Below are 23,466 nucleotides of genomic sequence, written 5' to 3' on the forward strand. Positions count from 1 at the left end.
ACCTGCCTTTCTCATTCACTACCAAAATTGGCAAGGTTGATTTATTTAAAGATTTTGTTAGTTAATAATGGAAGTCTATGGTTTACTTTAGATACTAAAGTTTATTCCACCAATAAATTGATTGATTGATTGTTGCTTGCTTAACAACCAGTGGCAAGTATTTCAAGTATATTCAGGACAAGAAACTATCTGCAATTAATACAATATATTGGCAGGAACAGCAAGGGGGACAGATGGGATCAAAGGTGGAAAATCTGGACTGCCACTGGAAAACAATGGTACATGAATGTATTGTTGCAATTATTTTTTCTACAGGAGTTCTGATTTAATGTCCCAAATCTGACTGGACATGGCTTGGAATTTAAACATCCAACACAGCCAAACAGAGGCTCCAATTTGGATAGGGTTTTACTCCCATGAGAAGAAAACCAAGCAGACTATATTTCTTGACTTCAGTCACCATTGGTGTATACATCAATTGAAGGGACAACCATAAAATTTTACAGCTATACTGAGACACCATTTAAATCCACCCAATAAATGCATCTGTTTAATGCATTTTAAATAAGTGCAACAAAAACTTATTTGGATTTTTAGATATTTTTTTACAAAACAAATTTAAAATAATACAATTATAGTAACAAAATAATAGTCTTCAAAAGGAATATCACAGTATATATAATCTGTACATAATATTCATTCTGCCACTTTATGAATTTTATTTATTCTCTGAATAATATTATTTTCCTTTTCCCTAAGTTTTGCAGCAAGGTCGTTCTGAAAAAAGAAAAAAAAATATGTTATAAATTAAATCTCCAAAAAATAATGGTCTCTTTTATTGATACATATTATAGGTTTTGTATTTATATTTTGGATATCACTTGCTCTGTCTGTAGGTGTTTAAGTTTTCTACAAAGGATAGGGTTATTTGTAACAATAAGGGACACAGAGGTCTTATAAATAGTTGATGGTTAAGTTTTCTACAAAGGATAGGGTTATTTGTAACAATAAGGGACACAGAGGTCTTATGAATAGTTGGTGGTTAAGATTTCTACAAAGGATAGGGTTATTTGTAACAATAAGGGACACAGAGGTCTTATGAATAATTGGTGGTTAAGATTTCTACAAAGGATAGGGTTATTTGTGACAATAAGGGGCACAGAGGTCTTATAAATAGTTGGGTCATTATCAACCCTGTACTATTACCACGCTTTGTCCTATGAATTTGGTTACTGTAAATTCAGATATTATTGCGTGCATATATTATTGTGATTGTTGAAGAATTGACAAAGATGCGAGTTTAATTATTGCGATTTCAGGAAAATCTGTATACAGATATATGTATCAGATACCAAATTGCGTGTTCTTATTGTGATACTCACCCAGACGCATTATTCACATTAATAAAAACCTCTCGATAATAATTTACAGTACTAAAATAACACTTTTTTTTATTTTAAACATCCAAATCCCTTTTCTTGATTTACCTTCACCAGGAACACTCATACCCTAACACCTGAAAGCCAAGGATGTATAAGACCTAATATTTGAAAGCCAAGGATGTATAAGACCTAACACTGGAAAGCCAAAGATGTATAAGACCTAACACTTAAAAGCCAAGGATGTATAAGACCTAACACTTAAAAGCCAAGGATGTATAAGACCTAACACTTTAAAGCTAATGATGTATAAGACCTAACATTTGAAAGCCAAAGATGTATAAGACCTAACACTTAAAAGCCAAGGATGTATAAGACCTAACACTGGAAAGCCAAGGATGTATAAGACCTAACATTTGAAAGCCAAGGATGTATAAGACCTAACACTTGAAAGCCAAGGATGTATAAGACCTAACATTTGAAAGCCAAGGATGTATAAGACCTAACACCTGAAAGCCAATGATGTATAAGACCTAACACTTGAAGGCCAAGGATGTATAAGACCTAACACTTGAAAACCAAGGATGTATAAGACCTAACATTTGAAAGCCAAGGATGTATAAGACCTAACATTTGAAAGCCAAGGATGTATAAGACCTAACATTTGAAAGCCAAGGATGTATAAGACCTAACATTTGAAAGCCAAGGATGTATAAGACCTAACACTTGAAAGCCAAGGATGTATAAGACCTAACACCTGAAAGCCAAGGATGTATAAGACCTAACACTTGAAAGCTAAGGATGTATAAGACCTAACACTTGAAAGCCAAGGATGTATAAGACCTAACACCTGAAAGCCAAGGATGTATACGACCTAACACTTAAAAGCCAAGGATGTATAAGACCTAACACTGGAAAGCCAAAGATGTATAAGACCTAACACTTAAAAGCCAAGGATGTATAAGACCTAACACTTAAAAGCCAAGGATGTATAAGACCTAACACTTTAAAGCTAATGATGTATAAGACCTAACATTTGAAAGCCAAAGATGTATAAGACCTAACACTTAAAAGCCAAGGATGTATAAGACCTAACACTGGAAAGCCAAGGATGTATAAGACCTAACATTTGAAAGCCAAGGATGTATAAGACCTAACACTTGAAAGCCAAGGATGTATAAGACCTAACATTTGAAAGCCAAGGATGTATAAGACCTAACACCTGAAAGCCAATGATGTATAAGACCTAACACTTGAAGGCCAAGGATGTATAAGACCTAACACTTGAAAGCCAAGGATGTATAAGACCTATTACCTGAAAGCCAAGGATGTATAAGACCTAACACTTAAAAGCTAAGGATGTATAAGACCTAACACTTGAAAGCCAAGGATGTATAAGACCTAACACCTGAAAGCCAAGGATGTATAAGACCTAACACTTAAAAGCCAAGGATGTATAAGACCTAACATTTGAAAGCCAAATATGTATAAGACCTAACATTTGAAAGCCAAGGATGTATAAGACCTAACATTTGTAAGCTAAGGATGTATAAGACCTAACACCTGAAAGCCTAGGATGTATAAGACCTAACACTTGAAAGCCAAGGATGTATAAGACCTAACACTTGAAGGGCTATTATGACCAAAAAAGGACTCCAAAAATAGCCAAATTCATCTAAGGTCAACTTTTCCTAAGGGAGTTGGATCCTTAGTGTCTAAAATCTTCTTAATCTATCAATGGAGAATTATTTAAAAGTTTGTTTAGGCACTGACTACTGAGTTGTTGATACCTTCAGGAACTAACAGTTCACTAGCTGTGGTATTGACCCAGTGCTAGAAAATGAAAACAACATTTAATAAACTTTATTATTAAGAATTAAGGACAAAACTGATTAACATGTTTATTTGTAACGAACTATACATAGCTGTATTACCTGCAGTCCTCCTAACATTTCTTTAGCAACACTTTCTATCACTTCTCTGACATCATCCACAGTTAAATCATTAAATGCATCAATATCTGGTACTGTAGGCTCACCCTCTTTTGGTTTCTCCTATGGGAACAAAACATAAGGAAAAAATTCATCACAATTCAAAACAGTATTTAAAAATCTGGCAAAACGAAGGAAGATTAATGTTAGTGATTCAATGATTAAAATTTAACTGCACATTTTAATTGAAAGCAGCATTACTGCTAAAATGGTTTATTATCAATAGATTTTAATAAATATCAATGGTTTCTTGACAATTACCTTTAGAATGACCTCATGACTATTACAAAAATTTAAAGAAAATACTGTCTTTAAAATTAAACAAAATTCTGCAATTTGCAAACATTCTTGTTACATTATTATTATACTTCTTGAGTAATGCTTAAACAGTTTTTACTTTAGAAATTGTCTTATTTTTCAAATACATCTTAATTCAATCAATATTCATGATCAAAAACAGGTCTTTATGCCTCTTTTTCATTTTTTGAGAAACCAAGATAATTTAACAATAAAACTGATATGATTTCATGTCTCAGTTAAGTTAAAATTTTATTTCTAAAAATATATCAATTTAATAAATACTTTCAAAAGCCATTTTTCATTTAAATGATTAATAAAAGCATGTAGTCTAACTACATTTGAACTAGCAAATTTTTTTTTAATTGATATACAATATATGCAATTGAATATAAAAGTAAGCAGTAATGAAGACAAAGGCATCCTAAGATCTAAGCAATGACTATTAGTATTATTCATATATAGATTAAGTAAACTCAACTATCTACAAGTGTACTATAAAGAACATATGTTAGCGGTACAAAATATATTTCAACTGTATGATTCCAAGGATATGATTTAATATTTATTTGAAAATCTGTTTGGTTCATTGGAATGAAACTTACACAGATGGAAGATGCATATTGATTTTGAAGTCAAAACTCTAGTCAAGGTCACTGTTATTTAAAATAAAAATTGCTTGCTTGATTGGAATAAAACTTATAAAAATTGAAGATATAGGGAAGAGGAAGAAGCCTATAGATTTTGAGGTCATTAGGTCAAAGGTTAGGTCACTTTAATTACTAATAATACATTTTTTGGAAGAATGGTTTCTGGATGGTACGCTCACTTAAATTTCCCTTGCTTGATTGAAATGAAAGATAGGGAAGGGGAAGAAACCAATTGATCACAGGGTCAAAGGTCAAGGTCACTGTTACTTAAAAAAAATGTATAGTAAATGTAAAAATGGTTTTTGGATGGTAGCTTGAGTTTCCCTTGATTGATTGGAATGAAATTCATGAAAGATATAGGGAAGGAGAAGCATTATGATATTGATTTTGGGATTAACATGTCAAATCACTGTTACTTAAGAATTATTTTTCAAAGTTCATTTCAGGATGGTATCCCAATTTAAACATAACACATTATGCAGGCAAAATAAGGCAATAATAGTACATGTTTATTTGTCCCTTCAAACATACTAGTATTTAGAATTGGCTTTGAACTAGCTGTCTTTAGCTGTAAATAGTATTGCCTTTGAACTAGCTGTCAGTAACTGCAAGAACTCTCAGATCTATACCTAATGTCTCTTTTATTGTGGGGATGTATAAATACCCTGCCACGTCCAATAACTGATTTTCAAAGTTTGTTTGGATGTTGTGTTACGCCACTGTCCTAGGTTAGGGGAGGGTTGGGCATCTGCAAACATGTTTAACCCCGCCAAATTCTTTATATGCCTGTCCCAAGTCAGGAGCCTGTAATTCAGTGGTTGTGGTTGATTGATGCTTCTCATATTTGTTTTTTTTATTTTATTGTTTTGTAGTTTTTTCTTGTGTTGTGCTGTAACAACACTGTCCTAGATTAGAAGGAGGGTTGGTGCATTCAAAAATGTGTAACCCTGCCACATTCTGTATGTCTTAGTCGGAAGCCTGTAATTCAGTGGTTGTCATTTGTTGCTGTTCATCATATTCGCTTTTCGTTCATTGTTTTGTACATAAATCAAGCCGTTATTTTTCTTGTTTGAATTGTTTTACATTTGTCATTTTGGAACCTTTTATAGCTGACTATGCGGTATGGGTTTTGTTCATTGTTGGAAGACCATACAGTGAGCTATAGTTGTTAACTTCTATGTCATTTGGTCTCTGGTGGAGAGTTGTCTCATTAGCAATCATACAACATCTTCTTATTTTTACAGTATTTAGAACCCTTGAAATAAAAACGTTTTCTCTTAATTAAAGCAGTTCTGGGAGCAACTGTTGGCAGTTCCAGCGTTTTGTTTGTTAAATAAAAATTACTGGTAACAATAACTCAGCAAGAGAACAAGGTTAGATGAAATTAAGGGTGGGTGGTAATATAATATATGAAGTTGACTGATTTTTCCTAGTTATCTGTTAATTGGTTAGTGTATGGGAGAGGTTGGTACAACATGTATATGGAAGTGAATATGGCTATGGCAGACTATGAGTCACCTGTTAAGTGGCTATCAGAAATAAATGGAAATGTAACTTCAAAAGAATAATGTGCATACACATGCATGGTGTCTTTTTGTTTGCATGCAGGTTAAAATATAAATATTGAAATCATGCTTAGACTCTTTAAACATCATTGTTAGAATCATGCATTACCTTACTTAACTCTATCTTAACATGTTTTTCCATATTTCATAATAGTTGTAATCTTATGTAAGCAATGGAAATTTAAAGTTTTCCATTTACTAAGAAAAGAACGTGTATTAGTATTAAAATATTTGAAATAATGGGATCATTTTAACAGATTGGACATACCGGTATATGATTCCTGTTAAATAGTAAGTCTTTTGATTTGTGAATATTGAGTCCTTTGGGCTGTGGTTAGAAAAAAATTAATATAATAAAGATCAAATAAAATTAGCGACAAAAATTAAGTCACAGATATCAGGGAAAGACATTTCAATATTTACAATGTTTGTAATTCCCAAAAAATCAAGAAAGGTCAAATGTACTGTTTGTCTTGCCTTTTCTCATTATTGCCAGATAACTTTGTGTATGTTTCAAATGTATTACTGTTAATTCAGAAATTTTTGTGTTTATTTATTATTGGCATTGTTGAAAAATGTACATAAATGCCAGATTAATTATTGCCACCTCAGGAAATGTTGAATACAAATAATGCCAACAAAATTCAACATGAAAGTTTTACTTTTTGTGAAACCTATCCTGTCCAAATTTTTGCAAAAATAAAAACATCCCAATTTTTTTTTAATTTACATGATAACGTTAAGTGTATGAAAATTTCTATCCCAGTAAGCTAATAATGCATAAATAGGAAAAACGAAAATATTGACATCTGACTTTTTCACATCTTAGTAATTACTTATCTCTGAAGTCTTATAAGGAAGTCTCATTCTTTTGCCTGAGTGGATAGATAGAAAATAAATAAGTCAGAAAGTTTTTTTTTTGTGATAACTGGGTATGAATTTTCATCATTAACTCATTATTTGATCTTTATTCGTATGCAATAGCAGTGAAAAATAAAGGGAGATAACTTAATATATGTATACCAATTACCTGATCTGATTTTGTATCTTCAGCACCCTACATTTAATCATACAAGGAGATAAGATTTGTTTAAATGTTGATGTATGTTTATATCTAAGAATATATTTCATTAAATAACTAAAAAAAATTATTATATTGGAATCAAGGGAAAATACATTCATAATATCTCATTATATATTGCATAAAATATGAAATTGAAATAAACAAACTAAAAACTAAAAAAATAACTTAAAAATATCTCTGCATTATTTGATATTTGATACATACCTCTGCAGGTGGTGGTGTAGGTGGGGGTGTGGCTATAAATGAGGCATACATATCATCCTGAACTCCTTCATGTAGAGGGGGAGGGAATGGCAGTGTAGAAGGCTTGGCCACTTCTATAGAAAGCTGTAAAAATTTTGATCTTAATTTTACTTCATGTATTAACTACCTGCAATATTATATACTTACTGTTTATCTGGACAAAAATTGAAGTTTTCCACATAAATAATGGATTGAAGACTCATAGAAAAAACTATATTGTACAAGCTAGTAAATTTTAAACTATTTTTTCAATGGAAGTTATAAAAAAAATTGATTTTAAATTAACACGAAAGTTTTAGAACAAAGACAACAATAGTAAAAGTACTATCAATATAATATTTCATTGTATTTTCTCCATCCCATAATTACAAAAATGTAGCAAAATTTTATTTCTAATAGCGATAATATGTATATGTTAATATATAATTTAAGAAAAATACATCTTCTTTCTTTTATAAATTGTTTACAATTAATGACATTTGTTAATTATATGTGTCAAGATAGGGTTTTCCCATAAAATAGTGTCAATATCTTTACCAGAAACCACATAAACACAGGACTAATGGTTTTTTTTCGATTATAAACTTCCAGTAGCATATCAACGATGAAAACAAAAGTGATTTTTGGTTTTCACTTTTGTTCAAGTAATTATATATATGTACTCACATCTGTTCCAATAATTTCTTCTGCTTGAGTGTGTGTGAACATAAACTGGTATAAATTATAGTGCTGGAACAAACTATAATGTAAAGATATTACAAAAACATGTAATGGGAAAATATAAATCAAAAGCAGAATTTAAAAAAAAATTAAAAAAATCAATATCTAATGCTACACATTGTGAGCAACATAGGAAGAATAATCATTACTGCTCATTATTTAACAAATTGAGATATGGGGATATTTTTGACTGCCACAAATTATCTCCCTTGCCACAATTCCAAAATATTGACAGTAACTATGTTCCAGAGATTCCCTCAGGTTTTGTTTATTATCCTGATTTTGTATATTCCTAATGGATTTGCAATATTTGAAATCAGTACTGTTAACTACTGTTATCTCTATTTCATCACAATTTTTTTAAAAGGTTCATAATTTTAAAGTCTTACATCAATGGTATGAAACACCGCCTCGGTGGTCTCGTGGTAGAGTGTTCGCCTCAAGTGCGGGAGGTTGTTGGTTCAAACCCTGGCCGGGTCAAACCAAAGACTTTAAAATTGGTATTTGCTGCTTCTCCGCTAAGCACACAGCATTAAGGAGTAAGAGCAAAGACTGGTTAGCTCGGAGTCAGAATAATGTGTCTGGGTAAGGTGACATGTTTTCCTGCGGACTGTTACCTTGTGAACTAGCACATTAAAAATACGGCTCAGCATGTCGGTCTAGTACAAAGCAGTGCTAAATTTCATATTACATTAACATGTTCTCGTCCTGAAAATGCATATTAATTTGCCGCTGGACGTTAAGCAGCCATCCATAGTCATCATCATCAATGGTATGAAAACTGATCAAATTTTGAAAGAAATCATTATCATTATACCAGTATAGCTAAAACATAACTAAAAACCTTCATTTACTATGATTTTGAAATTGCCCAAAAAATAGGTTTTGTCAATATCTACAAGAATTTTTTTTTTATTTCCACGATTGCATGTTGTGAAAGCATAAAAAATTATTTGCCATGCTAAATAAATCAATTATCATGCAAATATACAAAAGAATTGATTAATCTGCAAAACTGTATGTTCACTGAGTAAATTCTACATGGAGATTTTCAAAACTTGGCAGTCAGATATACATGTATATCAGACTTAATTATCCATTGTCATTTTTCTTGTTTTGACAATGAAATATGTTCAAAGTATGAGACTTAGCTTTATAATAAAATTCATACCTAGTATGTATGTACAGAGCAATGGCTCTTGCCTGTGCTACAGAGAAGAAATCTAAACCAGCTGATTTAACATCTGGATATTCTGGTTCTATACCCATCATTACGGCTTTAAATTCTTTCAAATTGTCTACTTTATTCATGTGTTGTTCTGTAAAAAAAGTTTATTTGCTAATGTTACAATATACAAGGTCTAGTAAATCAGAAATAAACTTGCTTTATGAATTGTCAGAAAGTGTGGGAATCATATTAATAAAACTTAAACCTTAAATTTACTACTATTATTTTCTTACACAAATGCACTAGAATTAAACTGTTTATAGTCAGAAAACATTTATGGTATACTGTTAATTCAGAAATTATTGTGTGTGCAATTATTAAAGTTTATGTTGAAAATGGATAAAAGTTTGAGATTGGTTAAATATTGTGAATTCAGACAATGGGACATACAAATGTTGCTATAAAAATTTTAAATGTGAGTTTTTTATTTTTGCAAATCCTATCCATTCTCAAAATAATAAAAACATCACAAAAATTTATGAATCTAAATAATTTGGATTTCTTTTAAAGGGGCATTAGCTGTCAAATTCATGTTCACCGATTTGACTCAAATTCTTACATTTGACTCATAACATAGTAAAACGCATATCCAAATTATGAAAAAAGTCTAAAATAAACAATTTAAGTTGCAAAGACTCGATTTTATGTGTGAGCATTTTGTGTGTATTTTAGTCCAGACGACATCTAATTAACCATTGAGGTGACCTCCGAAGATTGCCGACGGTCATACAACCCAATATAAACATAAACATAGATATAAATAGATTGTGAACTCGTGCAATTGGATTTTTCTAGGTCTGTTTGATTTCATATTATAGGTTAAAAAATATGTTAATAATCCTTTTTACCTGTATAAGAATGAGTTTTTCTAGATCGAATCAGTCAACCAAATGGTTTACCCTTGTTTCATTTCCAATGTTTACATTCTTTTCCATTTAATAACTGAACACGCCTAGTTCATGCGCAATACATCTCTAGCTATAGGGATCAATTTAAGTTCACATGAATACAGATTCAATGAGGTCGAATTATTCATTTGCAAGTGAATAATTCATTAGCAATGTCTCTTTGCTTATTTTGACAAAACTGAACCAAACTGATTGTTAAAAGCAAATTATTATTTCAATATTTCACTTTCATTATTATTGATAAAAAAACAATTATATTTCATTTTTTTTATATCTCGTAGCTAATGCCCCTTTAAATTTGATTTCAATCCACAAACTTTGTATGGTAACAATTACCTACAAAGGCTGTCGAAATGGATATCTCATTCATAACTTTTTTAGACTAACTAGGAGCAATTTGGAATATGACATGATACATTTTTATAGTTTGGACCATATTTTTACCTCTATTTTTTATTTTTTTCTATTGTGCTACTGTTTCATAAACATATACCAATAAATACATTCCATCATAATTAGCATTTTTTTTGTCAATTTTAGGAGATAATATTGACACACTGAATTGGCAATAAAGTAAATACAGCATTGAAAGTATTTAAGAACTTTTTTGAAGTTTCAGGGTCAAATATTGGCTATTATCACATCCCACTTTACAAAAATTACAATTTTGCCATTATTTTGGCATAATTTGAAGATACATCATTAATGTTATTACTTCTAATTGTGTCTTTGTTCTATGGTTGTTTTGTTAATGCAACGCTCAGTGTTGGTACATTTATATAGATACATGTACCTCTAAAATTAAATAGACATAGATTATCTAATTCTGTAGATCATTTTCTTGTTTAATTACCTTTTACATTGTCAAAAAGGTTATAAACTACAGTAAATAACCCAGATAACTGTTGTGGGTTTAGTCCTTGTTCTTTACCCCACCAGACTGCTCCTGTGTAATAATCTAACGTGGATGCTTCTTGTAAATCTGTGCTGTAGTTTTTTAATTTGAATATATCACCTAGTTCTCTGAAAATGAAGTAAAATATATAAAAATAACAAAATATGGTTATTTTTTTACTTTTATATTTCAAAATGTAAAAATCTTACACATACATTGTAAATAAGATAATGTGACACAAATGATTCTTGAAGAACAAATAAATAGGAGGAAATGGAGATGAGGCCACCATGAGGGTTACATCAATAAGACAGTAACCAAACAAAGGAGGTGAGGCCACCATGAGGGTTACATTATTAAGACAGCAACCAAACAAGGATATGAGGCCACCATGAGGGTTACATCAATAAGACAGTAACCAAACAAAGGAGGTGAGGCCACCATGAGGGTTACATTATTAAGACAGCAACCAAACAAGGATATGATTCCACCATGAGGGTTACATCAAGAAGACAATAACCAAACAAAGGAGATGAGGCCAACTTGATAGTTACATTATTAAGACAGCAACCTAACAAGGCGATGAGGCCAGCATGATGGTTACATCAATAAGACAGTAACCAAATAAAGGAGATGAGGCCATCTGGAGACTTACACTATTAAGACAGCAACAAAACAAAAAAATAACAACTGCAGGCAATCTCTCTTAGAGTAGCTAGACTTCTCACAAGCTGTGAATGAATTCCAGAGATGACCAATGATCTGACATCAACATCATAAACAGACCAGGAAAAACCTTTATACATGTAGCATAAACACAAACAGACCTAAATAGCAACACCCACTTACAAGATTCCTAATATGTAAATTAAACATAATGAAAGGTTTATTAAAAATCCCAGTAATTTATGAGTAGTACATGTACAATATTAAAATGATGGGCTATTAGAACAAGTATATGTAAATATGATAATAACAATAACAATAATCCTCCCATAAAGGTTTGACCCTTTATCTGTGAAAATTATGTCTACATTTTGGGGAGGAGGGGGTAGTGACCGGTAGTTTGTAAATGGGATATTGAGCAGATTTTCCTTATGTTGTTTAATACTAGTTTTTTAAATAATAATAGAATTCACATTTTGCCAAAACAAAAAAAACAGTTTAAAAATTATTATGTCTTTTAATTCACCTACTTTTTTGAATTAAGGTCCTAGTATACTTTCTTTTACGTTAGGGGTTCCTGTACTGCAGGGTTAGAGTTCATTTATAGTTAGGGTTAGTTAAAGTATTTAAGACTTTTAAGTTTATTAGAGCTCGAGATCTACATGGGTTTGAATTCTTTATATAAAAAAAGTGCAAGAATGACTGCTCAAAATGTTCTGATTGAAAAAACTATATAAAATATCTACTGCATAAGATTTTGTGATGATTTATCATTCAGAACAAAGAAACTATGAAATTACTTTTGTATGTCTTCAACTTCTAATGTGAGTAATTTTTTCGTCTGGTCTTCTGACAATACTTTAAATGCCAGAACAGCAGTTTCATCATCTGGATCATCCTAAAAGAAAGAATCAATAATTATACAAGAGGATCCTCTAATAATATTATATGAATTATCCTAATAAAGGTCACTCTTTGTATAAAATACACATCTTGTAAGAGGTCAATTCTATCCAGATTGTTCTAAGACCTTATAAACACTGGTAGCTAATTTGCTATTGGCACCTAAATCGCCTAAGCTAAAGTCTCACTCAGGTTATATAACAGAGAATTATTGAAAGTTACCCTGTTACTGTTGTGTTGATGGACGCTGCCATGTACAACATGTAAGTCATACAATTTCCTGTAAATTTGTATATCTACCAAAAAGAATACTGACTTCCTTCTCTTTCACGGGTACAAGTCAAATCGGCACTTGGTTGATTAGGCACATTTAGAAAAAGTCAGATGGGCACTAAGTCAAATCGGCACCTTATATCATTTTCTTTCTTTTGAGGTATGGGCAAAAATTTGTATAGTACTGTACAAAATTATTGGTACGGGGAACATATTTTTTTTGCTTTTTTTACATAAAAAAACAGAGTATTTTACTTGAAAAACATCATGTGAACCGCAGGTGCCAAAAATAACAAGGTAACAAGGTTTGACTATTCCAGGTGCCGAAGTGAGTAGAATTCCTCTTCACAGGGAACAATTGCTTCATATTAATGGTTAAGTTTCGTTTTAAAGGCTTTCATTTCAATTTGAAAATTTAAACCTTGTGACTAACAAGTTAAGCAAACATGCAAAATAACTTGTTATAAACCATTACAACCATCGCCTTTAGGAGCTGATCAGGTAGAATCTACATCATATCAAACGATTAAGTATAGACTATTGCGAATCTGGGACGACTGCAAAAAATATACACACTTCTTCCACGGTTACTTTTTTCTTTCCTTTGATATCTTTCCCTGTAGATGCATTAGATCTCGTTGACTTTCCAGAACTTGATTTTGATTGACTTTTCGCGGCCATATTGTTTGTTGCTATGCATGATAGACGATTTCTATTTCCGGCAAAAGAGAGTGGTGAAAGTTGATACAACTAAATACCTATTTTCTACTACGAAAGTGTGCAATAACGTTCCAAATTTTAAAAACTTACCCCTTTCTTGCCTTTCTTCTGCAAATGAAAATATTGAAGTGAATCATTTGAATATTTATTTAGATATAATCGATTTTAATAAAATAAAAAAAATGGTAGCATAGAATATAGGCCTATATATTATCACTTATTATTAGCGGGCAACTGGGCCGAAAACAAGAGTGTTGCCCGGTGCGCAAACCTTTTTTTTAAGTCATCAAAGTTGTATGAATTCAGCGTCTAGTCGTGAATTCTAGTTTTGAACTTTTTGTTTATATTATTTTAACATCAAACGAACTCTTTTCTAGTCACTTGAAATATCACAAGTCATAGTCTGCAGACGGTACTGTGTGGAAAGATATTGTCGATGATCGAAAATATAGTAGTGACTATGAAACTCTTTTGTTAAAATCTGGTTTACCTTCTTCAAAAATAAGACGTCTACGAACGATGGCAATAGAAACTTTTAAAATATTACACAAAGAGTCACCAGTGTATCTCCATGGTATTATCAATTTTAAAAATGTACCATACTCTTTTAGAAAGCGCGAACAAACTGTTGAAGTACCCATTCATTAAGGTATGCTGGAGCTACACTCTGGAATGAGCTGCCTGACGCGATCCGTGCGCAGTCGAACCTGAACCAGTTTAAAAGTATGATCAACAACTGAAATGGCAACTCATGCAGATGTGGCTCATGCAGATCTTAATTTTTTGATTTTTATTTTGAGTTTTCCATGCAGCTTTTAGAACTAGTTTTGCATTGTTTATTTCGTGCTTATAATCTAGTTTAGTGCTTTACTTGTTTGTGCTTTGCTTTTATATATAAACATTTTTGCTTGTGCAATATAGCTGTCTTACATCTGTATGTCTAATGTGTATGTTTTATATGTCTTAATATATTGTATGTGTTGTTATTGTTATTAATGTCGACAAAAAGCTCTACAGAGCTTATGTTTGTAATGTTTCATGTAAACCCGACTTAAAATAAAATTATTCTATCATTTTCACATCAAATATTTACTGTAACTATATATTATTGATTTATTTTGAGCAAACACCATAAAAGAAACTTTCCCGTAATGGCTTTACTAGATCTCTATAAACGTACAAGGCATTATATATCTTATTCAATAATACATAAATTCCGGCGGCAGTGAAAACATTGAATATAACCTAAGGAGATGCAGTATGATTGTAAAGCGCCATCTGTCTAACAGCGTCCAAATGAAATGGATTCATACAACTTAAGGTCGCCGTACGACCTTCAACAATAAGCAAAACCCATACCGTATGACCAGTTATAAAAGGCCCGACATGACAAAATGTGAAACAATTCAAACAATTATAAAACAGAAACCACGACAACCACTGAATAACAACTAATGACTTCGGACACACATATAGAATGTGTCAGAGGTAAACATGTCTATCGGCGCTCGACCCTCTCCTAACCTGGGAGAATGGTGTAACAGTACAACATAAGAGCAAACTGTAAAATGCAGTTGGAAAAGGCTGGAATCATCAGATCAACACGAAGTACACAAAAAAAACCAGCTACCATCAATACAAAAGATATAAGAGTACTCGCACTTACAGGAAGATAGTTCAAAGCCAATAACAAATAATGAATAAATCATGTTCTTCCAGACTACAGTAGCTATTAGTACACATCCAATGGATTTAGCTTAAATACGTCTTGAACAGTCTGAGAAAAGCATGACCTTGTGCAATGCCAAAATGTCAGTAAATAATATCGGCAGGATGTAGGACCATCAGTTTTTATAAATGTACAGCAACACATATTTAGTTATGTTTTAATTTATCAAAAACAAAATCAATATTAGCACGGATAAAAACAATATTCAAATTTCTGATTAAGGTATTAAATTGATATTCTTTAAGAATAAGTTCATCAAAAGAACCAATACATTAACGTGGATCGTATCTAAGTTGATGGGCTTTATAAATAACATAACCGTAAAAATTAGGATGTGATATCCAGTTTTTATACGACCGCAAACAATTTTTGTGGTCGTATATTGGTATCACGTCGTCGTCGTCGTCGTCGTCGTCCGAAGACACTTGGTTTCCGGACAATAACTTTAGTATTAGTAAATAGAAATTTATGAAATTTAAACACAAGGTTTATAACCACAAAACCACAAAAGGAATGTTGGGATTGATTGGGGTTATGGTCTTAACAGTTTAGGAATTAGGGGGCCAAAAAAGGGGCCCATATAAGCATTTTTCTAGTTTTAAGATAATAACTTGTGGAACGGTGTATAGATCTCTCTGAAATTTTACAACAAGTTTCCATACCACAAATGGATGGTTATGATTGGCTTTGGGGGGTAATGGCTCAAACCGTTAAGGAATTAGGGGCAAAAAAGGGGGAAAAACAAGGGTTTCCTTGTTAATGACAATCACTTTTAAGTACAATGTTAAATTTGGATTACCTCCCTTACACTGCTTTTTTTTTTAAATTATGTATAAAGAAATTTTGTATTGTCGTGAGGTGATTAGCTGTCAATTTATTTTTAGAAGTAAATAATAAAAATGCTGATTAAAGATATATTATTTTTAGACATGATTATGTATGTCATTTTCTATTTTAAAACTTTTATGATGTATTTAAATGGGTAATTATGGTTGCAAACTCCATTGGAAAATTGAATTGAGATAATGACCATATCTTGAGGGAAAGATTTTTTTTTTTTTGAAAAAGGGGAGGGGGAGGGGAGGTGAAAAATAATTGGGGGGGGGGGGGGGGGTAAAAAGGAAATTGTGTTTTTTTTTTCTCATTACAGATTTCAGAAATGAAAAAGAAAATTTCTTCAAATACGTGTCGTGTGCAATATCGATAATATCCGACATTAGCGTGTCGTGTGCTTTCACCTCTCTTTTCATACTTTTTAAAAATTAGTTCATTTAAGAATTGAATGCTTCTTTTTGTAAATTTATTGGGGTGTAAAAGCGTTGACCGAAGTACATTTTGTTCCGCGCTTGATTCTAAAAATGTGCGCACGGTCAACGCTTTTACAACCCTATAAAATTACTAAAAGAAGCATTCAATACTTATAATTACATTTTTTTGCTAGGATCATGAAAACACGATTTCTATCAAGTTTCTCTTTTATTTACCTGTGCACTTTATTGTGGAAGCTCGTGTCGTCATGAATGTTACATTTCATTATGAAATGAAGGTTAATTTCAGAATGACGCGAGATTGCTGTTAGCCAATCAAAATAACGTATTATAATGAAACATACATGTAAAATGTAATTATATGGAGATATTTTTAACATTATCATAAAAAGTTTGTCATATAGCCGGTTTTAAGCGTCAGTTGTCCTAAGTTTGTATATTTTGTCAGGGTTATACACGGAATTTTCATAAGAATAAAATTAATGATGGCTAGACTTAAATAGAGTTGTGTATAGTCAAAATTTGAATAATGCCTAGTCTAAAATCTAATTATGTCTAGCCTTAATTTATTGTGTCTAGTCTAATTGAATTATGTCTAGTCTAGTCTAAATGACATATGTCAAGTCCTAATTGAATATGACTAGACAGAAATAGATATGACTAGACTAAACTAGAATTAAGGCTAGACTAAATCATTCATGACAAGACATTATCAATTTTGACTAGTCATAATTATATTTAAGGCTTGTCATAATTAATTTAGACTAGACATAGTTCTATTAAGGCTGGTTATAATCAATTAAAACTAGACATAATTCTATTTAACAGTTTAAGACTAGTAATAATTAATCTAGACTAGATATTTATAATGATTTATGACTCACAAACCGCGCCATATAATTCTTCAAAGTTTATAGATAAATCTTCATTATTCTAAATTAAAATCATGCAGCACATGAATCACAATCTTTTTTCCTTCACTAAATTAGCTGGTATTTTTTTAATGTTTTTTTTTTATGAGAATATTATAAAATAAGATGATATACATTCTGCATTGAAATGAATCATCATGCAAATAATATGTATTCATTGAATTTCTGTATTATATTTTAGTAGTTTTAGTAAACATATACCGTTCATTTGCGATCCAAAGATAGTCAATTGGTGTATTAGAGTAATTTTCATGTTTTCTGTAGAACCTACATATTGTCAAAGGTTTATGTGAATGTGAAGTAATTCTATCTATAACATGTCTTCGATATACAAGTGAACAAAGCAACAAAGACTATCCCATATAAAGTTTTGACACTTTTATAAATAACTTTATCACACACACGTATGTTTTTCACTTGACTTTTAGACGTCCTGCAGTCGTTTCTACTCATATAGCAATCAGTTTTTCCACAATGGCTTTTTGGTATTGTCCCCAGACTGCTGAATTGCAATTATGAAATATTTAGTAAATAGCACTAAAACAACGACGGTTTTTATTTTAATCAAACATTTTTTACACGAAATATTGTTTTGCTTACCTTTCCTCCTTTCTTCGACATCTTTTTGGTTCACTGAAATTTTGATGAAAGGATCAAATGTTTAAAATTAATCCTCGAAAAACAGAATTCATTACATTCTCATTCATGCACAAATAAAATGAACTAGATGTCTCCAATATACACAAACAGACAAATAATGTATGTTAAATCTATCACAGGATCGCTTGATCAATGCCGAGATTAAAATTTATTCTTCTGTTCTACAAACCTTTAAGTAGAGTACGTTATTCATTTAATTCTAAATCAGATTGTTTTGACATGTAAATTGACCAAAATTAAATCTACTAAGTGTTTTATAAAATAATCCACTACATGTTTTATGCATTTGTTTAAAGAATTCTATAAACAGAAATATACAGTTGTATAGTAACGATTCTACGATGAATCATATCTTTAACGAAATGGGATTTAAGATTTAAAACCTTTCGAAGTTTGCGTCGATGTTTCCCAATAAATTTTAGATGATGATATATTGTTGATATTATCGTGTGTTCATTAAGTTTCTATAGGGATCACATTCAAATAAGAAATTCCTGTAATCACTTGGAATACGAATACGAATCAGAATGAAGGGACCTTAAGTGACTTCAAGTCGTTTAGGTTCTCAGCTTTGGTGAAATAGCTGCTGAAGCAGAACTAATGTCTTGTTTTAATTCGAGATATTTCAGTTGAGGGTTTGAACAAACCATTTAGGTCTTAATTCATGTGAAAATAATCTTAATAGTTTGTCACTGCAGTTGAGACACCTATATTTATTTATTCAATATGTTTGAAAATCAGATCTATCGTAACTCGCATACTCGTCCACACAGGCACTTCTCTGTGAACAAATTCATATATACCTTTAATATGAGCTGTCAAATTCGTGTTCACCGATTTGACTTAAATTCTTATATTCGACTTATAACATACTAAAATGCATATTCAAATTATAAAAAGTCTAAAATAAACAATTTAAGATGCATAGACTCGATAGTATGTATCAGCATTTCGTGTGTATTTTAGTCTGGGCGCCATTTAATTAACCATCGAGGTGACCCCCAAAGACCCCCGACGGTCATATAACCCGATGTTAACATAAACATAGATATAAATAGATTGCGAACTCGTGCAATTGGATTTTTATAGGTCTGTTTGATTTCATATTATAGGTTAAAAAAATATGTTGATAATCGTTTTTACCTGTATAAGAATGAGTTTTCTAGATCGAATCAGTCAACCAAATTGTTTACCCTTGTTTCATTTCCAATGTTTACATTCTTTTCCATTTAATAACTGAACACACCTAGTTCATGCGTAACCCATCTCTAGCTATAGGAATCAATTAAAGTTCACATGATTACGGATTCAATGAGGTCGAATTATTCACTTGCAAGTGAATAATTCATTAGCAATGTTTCTTTGCTTATTTTGACAAAACTGAACCAAACTGGTTGTTAAAAGCGAATTGTTAAAAGCGAATTATTATTTCACTATTTCACTTTCGCTAATGATTGAACAAAAAAAAATCATATTTTTTTTTATATCTCGTAGCTAATGCTCCTTTAACACCTATATGTTGGTTTTTTTTTAGAGACAAGTGCCTGTTCTCTTCCACCATATCAAAATCAATGATATAGACATACATTTTCATAAGGCTGACATTTATTTCGCATGGTATTTCCTTTATTTGTTTACTTAAACGTGTAATATTCTAAAGTATGGACGAAACCGAGGGGAGAATTTTTATTTACCCATATTGTTCAACGCAATTTAACATCCATCTTTAAAAGTATGTTTCTCTAATAGATATTACTGAGTTCATTTCTGGACTGATTTTGGAAGGGTTCGATTTTTTTTTATTGATCAGCTTCGTATCTTCTTACCTTTATGTTTGATTGTTGATTGCTTGACATCCAGCAGCAAATATTTCACGCATCTTCAGGCAGAGAACTAATGAGCAAAATAAATCCAGTAGACAGAGTCTACAATGTGGATTGCCTTGGATGATGGGTTTGAATTTCGATAGCAGCATAAAATCATACGGTTATTATATGCTTGGTACGGATCTCCAAACAACTCAATGAGGTAGCGTGGTACTCTCTTTATTTACATGTATCTTGTGTACAGGATGTAATTTTACATGTTATCAGTATTTTGTGAACCTCTTAACATTATTGGACAAAACAAGATCGTTGTCTTTGCTTTGTAGACTTGTACACAACACAGATACTAACGTTTTATAAGGACAGGACATTTTTTTTTGGGGGGGGGGGGATTAGAGAATCTGGTATAAGCGAAAAAATATCAATAGAATCTATCAAATGTGTTTCATCATTTGCAACCTTATACCAAATTGTTTAAGGTCATATGCTACTTCAAATTTAAAATAAAAGTTAAATATATTTTATGAATAAGTTTTACTATAAAACACGTGTGCATGTACATGGACTTACTTTTAAAAGAAAATCCTTTATCTTACCAAAATCTTCAGAAATGTTCTGCTATTGATATATTATCTCCCCGTACTTTAATTTGCCAATAGCTTTCCAGTATGCAGTGACCTTAACCACGAGACCTCTCGTTAGTACTTCGGCAACCGCACAGCGCAAGTGCGACGGAAAGGCCTCGAAGAAAGAAAAAAGGTAAACAAACGTGAAAGTTATAGATATATTGTAGTGTTACGATAGAATCATAATAATAACAACTGTTACACTGTGTCTAAACAAGTGCCTTTACCCCGGCAAAAATGTTTGGACTCAATAGTATCTCATATCCGGTACGGTGACGGCCCATCAACAGACAGAGAAAAGGTAGGATTTCTGTTTATTTATTTGTTAATTTTTATGATATTGAAGAATATACATACAAATATAACTGTTTTCGATTGTGAGATGTAATATTTTCTACAACCGTTCTAGATTAATGGAGAAATAAGTAAAAAGGCACATCAAAATGGTGAATTCAAATGTTTACGAATTAAAATGTATAATAAGTTATCCTCTGAAAGAAATCGTTTTCCAACGAGCCATCAAACTCCTGTTGCCAGTGAATGCCGGATTTTAATTTACGTCTTGCGATCATGCATTATTTTCTATGACAAACCGGGTCGTACACATTGACGAAACCGGGTCCTTCAATCTTGACATGACCCATTTCTTTCGTTCCATGCACAGATATATAAATATTGAGGTGCTCAAACTGACTAGTCTTGCAATCTCCGTGTTAATATCTTTCTTTTGGTACAATGTGCTCAATTTAAAAAGAAATTAAACAAATTCGAGACAAGGTTCACTCAATTCACAATTTTGATGTGCCTTTTTACTTATTTCTCCATTAATCTAGAACGGTTGTAGAAAATATTACATCTCACAATCGAAAACAGTTACATGTGTATGTTTATTCTTCAATGTAATTAAAATAACCAATAAATAAACAGAAATCCTACCTTTTCTTTGTCTGTTGATGGTCCGTCACCGTACCGAATGTTAAATACAAATGAGTCCACAGTGTATTAAATGACAAAATTTAATTAAAAATAGAAACGCAAGGAAAATATATATATAAAAAATTAAAACCAAGCTCGATTGCATGTCGATCAACTGACCTTTTTCACTTGTTTCATGATTTTGCGTTGATTGGTTTATTGTAAGGTCATAATCGGTTAAATTCAGCAATAAAACACGAAAAATAATCAGCAGGGAAATTTTTCACTGAACGAAATATTTTTGTCGATTTTATGTTATGTATTCGTAATAAATGTAAAATAATCGGGCATAGAGAACTGAATTTAGTATGTATATTTATGCACTGGTTCAATAATTTCCTTAAAATTATAATTTCAAGAAACTCGTTTGATATGACTTTAAAGTCATGTTGAACTATATATAGATAAACATTTGTGAGTGAGCACCAAACTGGTCAATAATTATCTTGTTTCACGCGGAGAAAGAAGGAGGTTGTCTGAATATTAATAACTTGTGCAAAAAGTCCGCATAAATTCTAACTTGTGCTAAAATTCCAATTTGTATTTATTTAGCGATCAATACCACAATAACACAGCATTTTTATATATGCATAATTCCCATTATATTATCATGATAGTTGTCAAGGAAGAGCAAATTGATTCATAAAAAATACACATACTTTCACCTTATTTGTTTAAAAATATCCTTCCATAGAATTTGTCATGAGATCGAAAGTAGGTTTATATGCGTGTCTTTTGTTTCCATGGTCTTTTATTTCCGTGACATTTGTTTGGAGGGAAGCAATTATGTCAAATATATATTTAAAACATTATACTTAGAACAAAAAGTTTTATACAACACATTCTTTGATGAACCATTCAGATTGGACCTATCCGTTTAAGGAAAACTATCTGTTACACAATAATATAATATAGATCACTTTATCTCCAATTTATATTATTGTGTAACAGATAGTTTTCCTTAAATGAATAGGTCCAATCTGAATGGTTCATCAAAGAATGTGTCAACAACTGATTCACATTCTAATGTGCCTTTATTTTCTTATTTCTATATTTAGAAAGGGAAATACTAAAATATGCAAGTTCGTCGATATTGCCAGGGATTATTAATATAATCATTTATTTGTTAATAAGAGAATTAATGAAGAATATATTTTGTACTTTACCACTTTAAATTTTTACTTGTCCAGGACAATTTGAGCAGCTGTTAATGGCTAACCATAATAGTGTCATTTATTCCATATTTCTTTACAATTTTCAAGATTTTTACAACTTTGATAAAACCAACGAATAAAATACAAGCATTTTTTTTAATCGTTTTTTTTTTCTCAATAGAAACAATGTATTTTTTTACTTATCATCTGAAACAAATAATTGTTTTTAAAAAAAATCAAATCAACCATTTTGATATTCTTACTAAAATGATGCCACACAAAACAAAAATAATGATGGGTGTCTTAGTTCGTATATGAGCCGCGGATTTAGTCACGTATTTCAGGAGGTCCTAAAATATTTGTAGTCCCCGAGAAACCGACATAACCACGAATATTAAAACGTTGACAAACCGTCCATATCTTATGAACTCTACCAGACGGACATGTAATATTTAATTTCTAACACCGAATATAGTTAACCTTTTGCTTGTAGTATCTGAGAAACGGATTTTCTGGACCAAGAAAACTATACCTTGATCAATGAGCCATTAAAATGAGGTCGAAGTCAGATTGTCACAGCCAGATGGACATGCACACCTTACAACCATTACATACACAATATATAGTTTACATATTGCTTATAGTATCTGAGAAACGAATGTTACCACGAAAACTTAACGTTGACCAATAAACCATAAAAATGTGTTTAAGGTCAGATGAATCATGCATGTAGACGAACATGTACAACTTACAATCATTCCAAAAGCCAAAAAT

General features: G+C 31.4%; 1 protein-coding gene across 3 annotated transcripts; it reads right to left on the bottom strand.

Annotated features, from left to right (window-relative positions):
• Positions 1–581: 581 nt before the first annotated feature.
• LOC127735818 (ciliary-associated calcium-binding coiled-coil protein 1-like) lies at positions 582–18,223 on the bottom strand. Of its 3 annotated transcripts, XM_052246197.1 has the most exons (10): positions 18,052–18,223; positions 13,613–13,630; positions 12,427–12,524; positions 10,919–11,088; positions 9,101–9,248; positions 7,876–7,948; positions 7,171–7,293; positions 6,913–6,939; positions 3,314–3,433; positions 582–777 (listed from the first exon to the last, which is right to left on the bottom strand). In XM_052246197.1, the coding sequence occupies exons 1-10, from the start codon at positions 18,070–18,072 to the stop codon at positions 697–699; spliced, it is 879 nt and encodes a 292-aa protein (XP_052102157.1). In that variant the 5' UTR covers positions 18,073–18,223; the 3' UTR covers positions 582–696. The 3 variants fall into 3 exon arrangements, with proteins under 3 accessions (XP_052102157.1, XP_052102155.1, XP_052102156.1); XM_052246195.1 differs by lacking the exons at positions 13,613–13,630; positions 18,052–18,223 and adding an exon at positions 13,379–13,511; XM_052246196.1 differs by lacking the exons at positions 6,913–6,939; positions 13,613–13,630; positions 18,052–18,223 and adding an exon at positions 13,379–13,511.
• Positions 18,224–23,466: the final 5,243 nt, after the last annotated feature.

Source organism: Mytilus californianus, unplaced genomic scaffold, assembly GCF_021869535.1.
Source record: "Mytilus californianus isolate M0D057914Y unplaced genomic scaffold, xbMytCali1.0.p SCAF_3, whole genome shotgun sequence".
NCBI lineage: Eukaryota > Metazoa > Mollusca > Bivalvia > Mytilida > Mytilidae > Mytilus > Mytilus californianus.

Coding starts and splice junctions, on each gene's coding strand:
- LOC127735818 (XM_052246195.1), bottom strand. CDS start 13,483: ATGGCCGCGAAAAGTCAATCAAAATCAAGTTCTGGAAAGTCAACGAGA. Junction 7,949..9,100: donor GCTCTGTACATACATACTAG/GTATGAATTTTA, acceptor TTTACATTATAG/TTTGTTCCAGCACTATAATT. Junction 6,940..7,170: donor CTACACCACCACCTGCAGAG/GTATGTATCAAA, acceptor GATTAAATGTAG/GGTGCTGAAGATACAAAATC.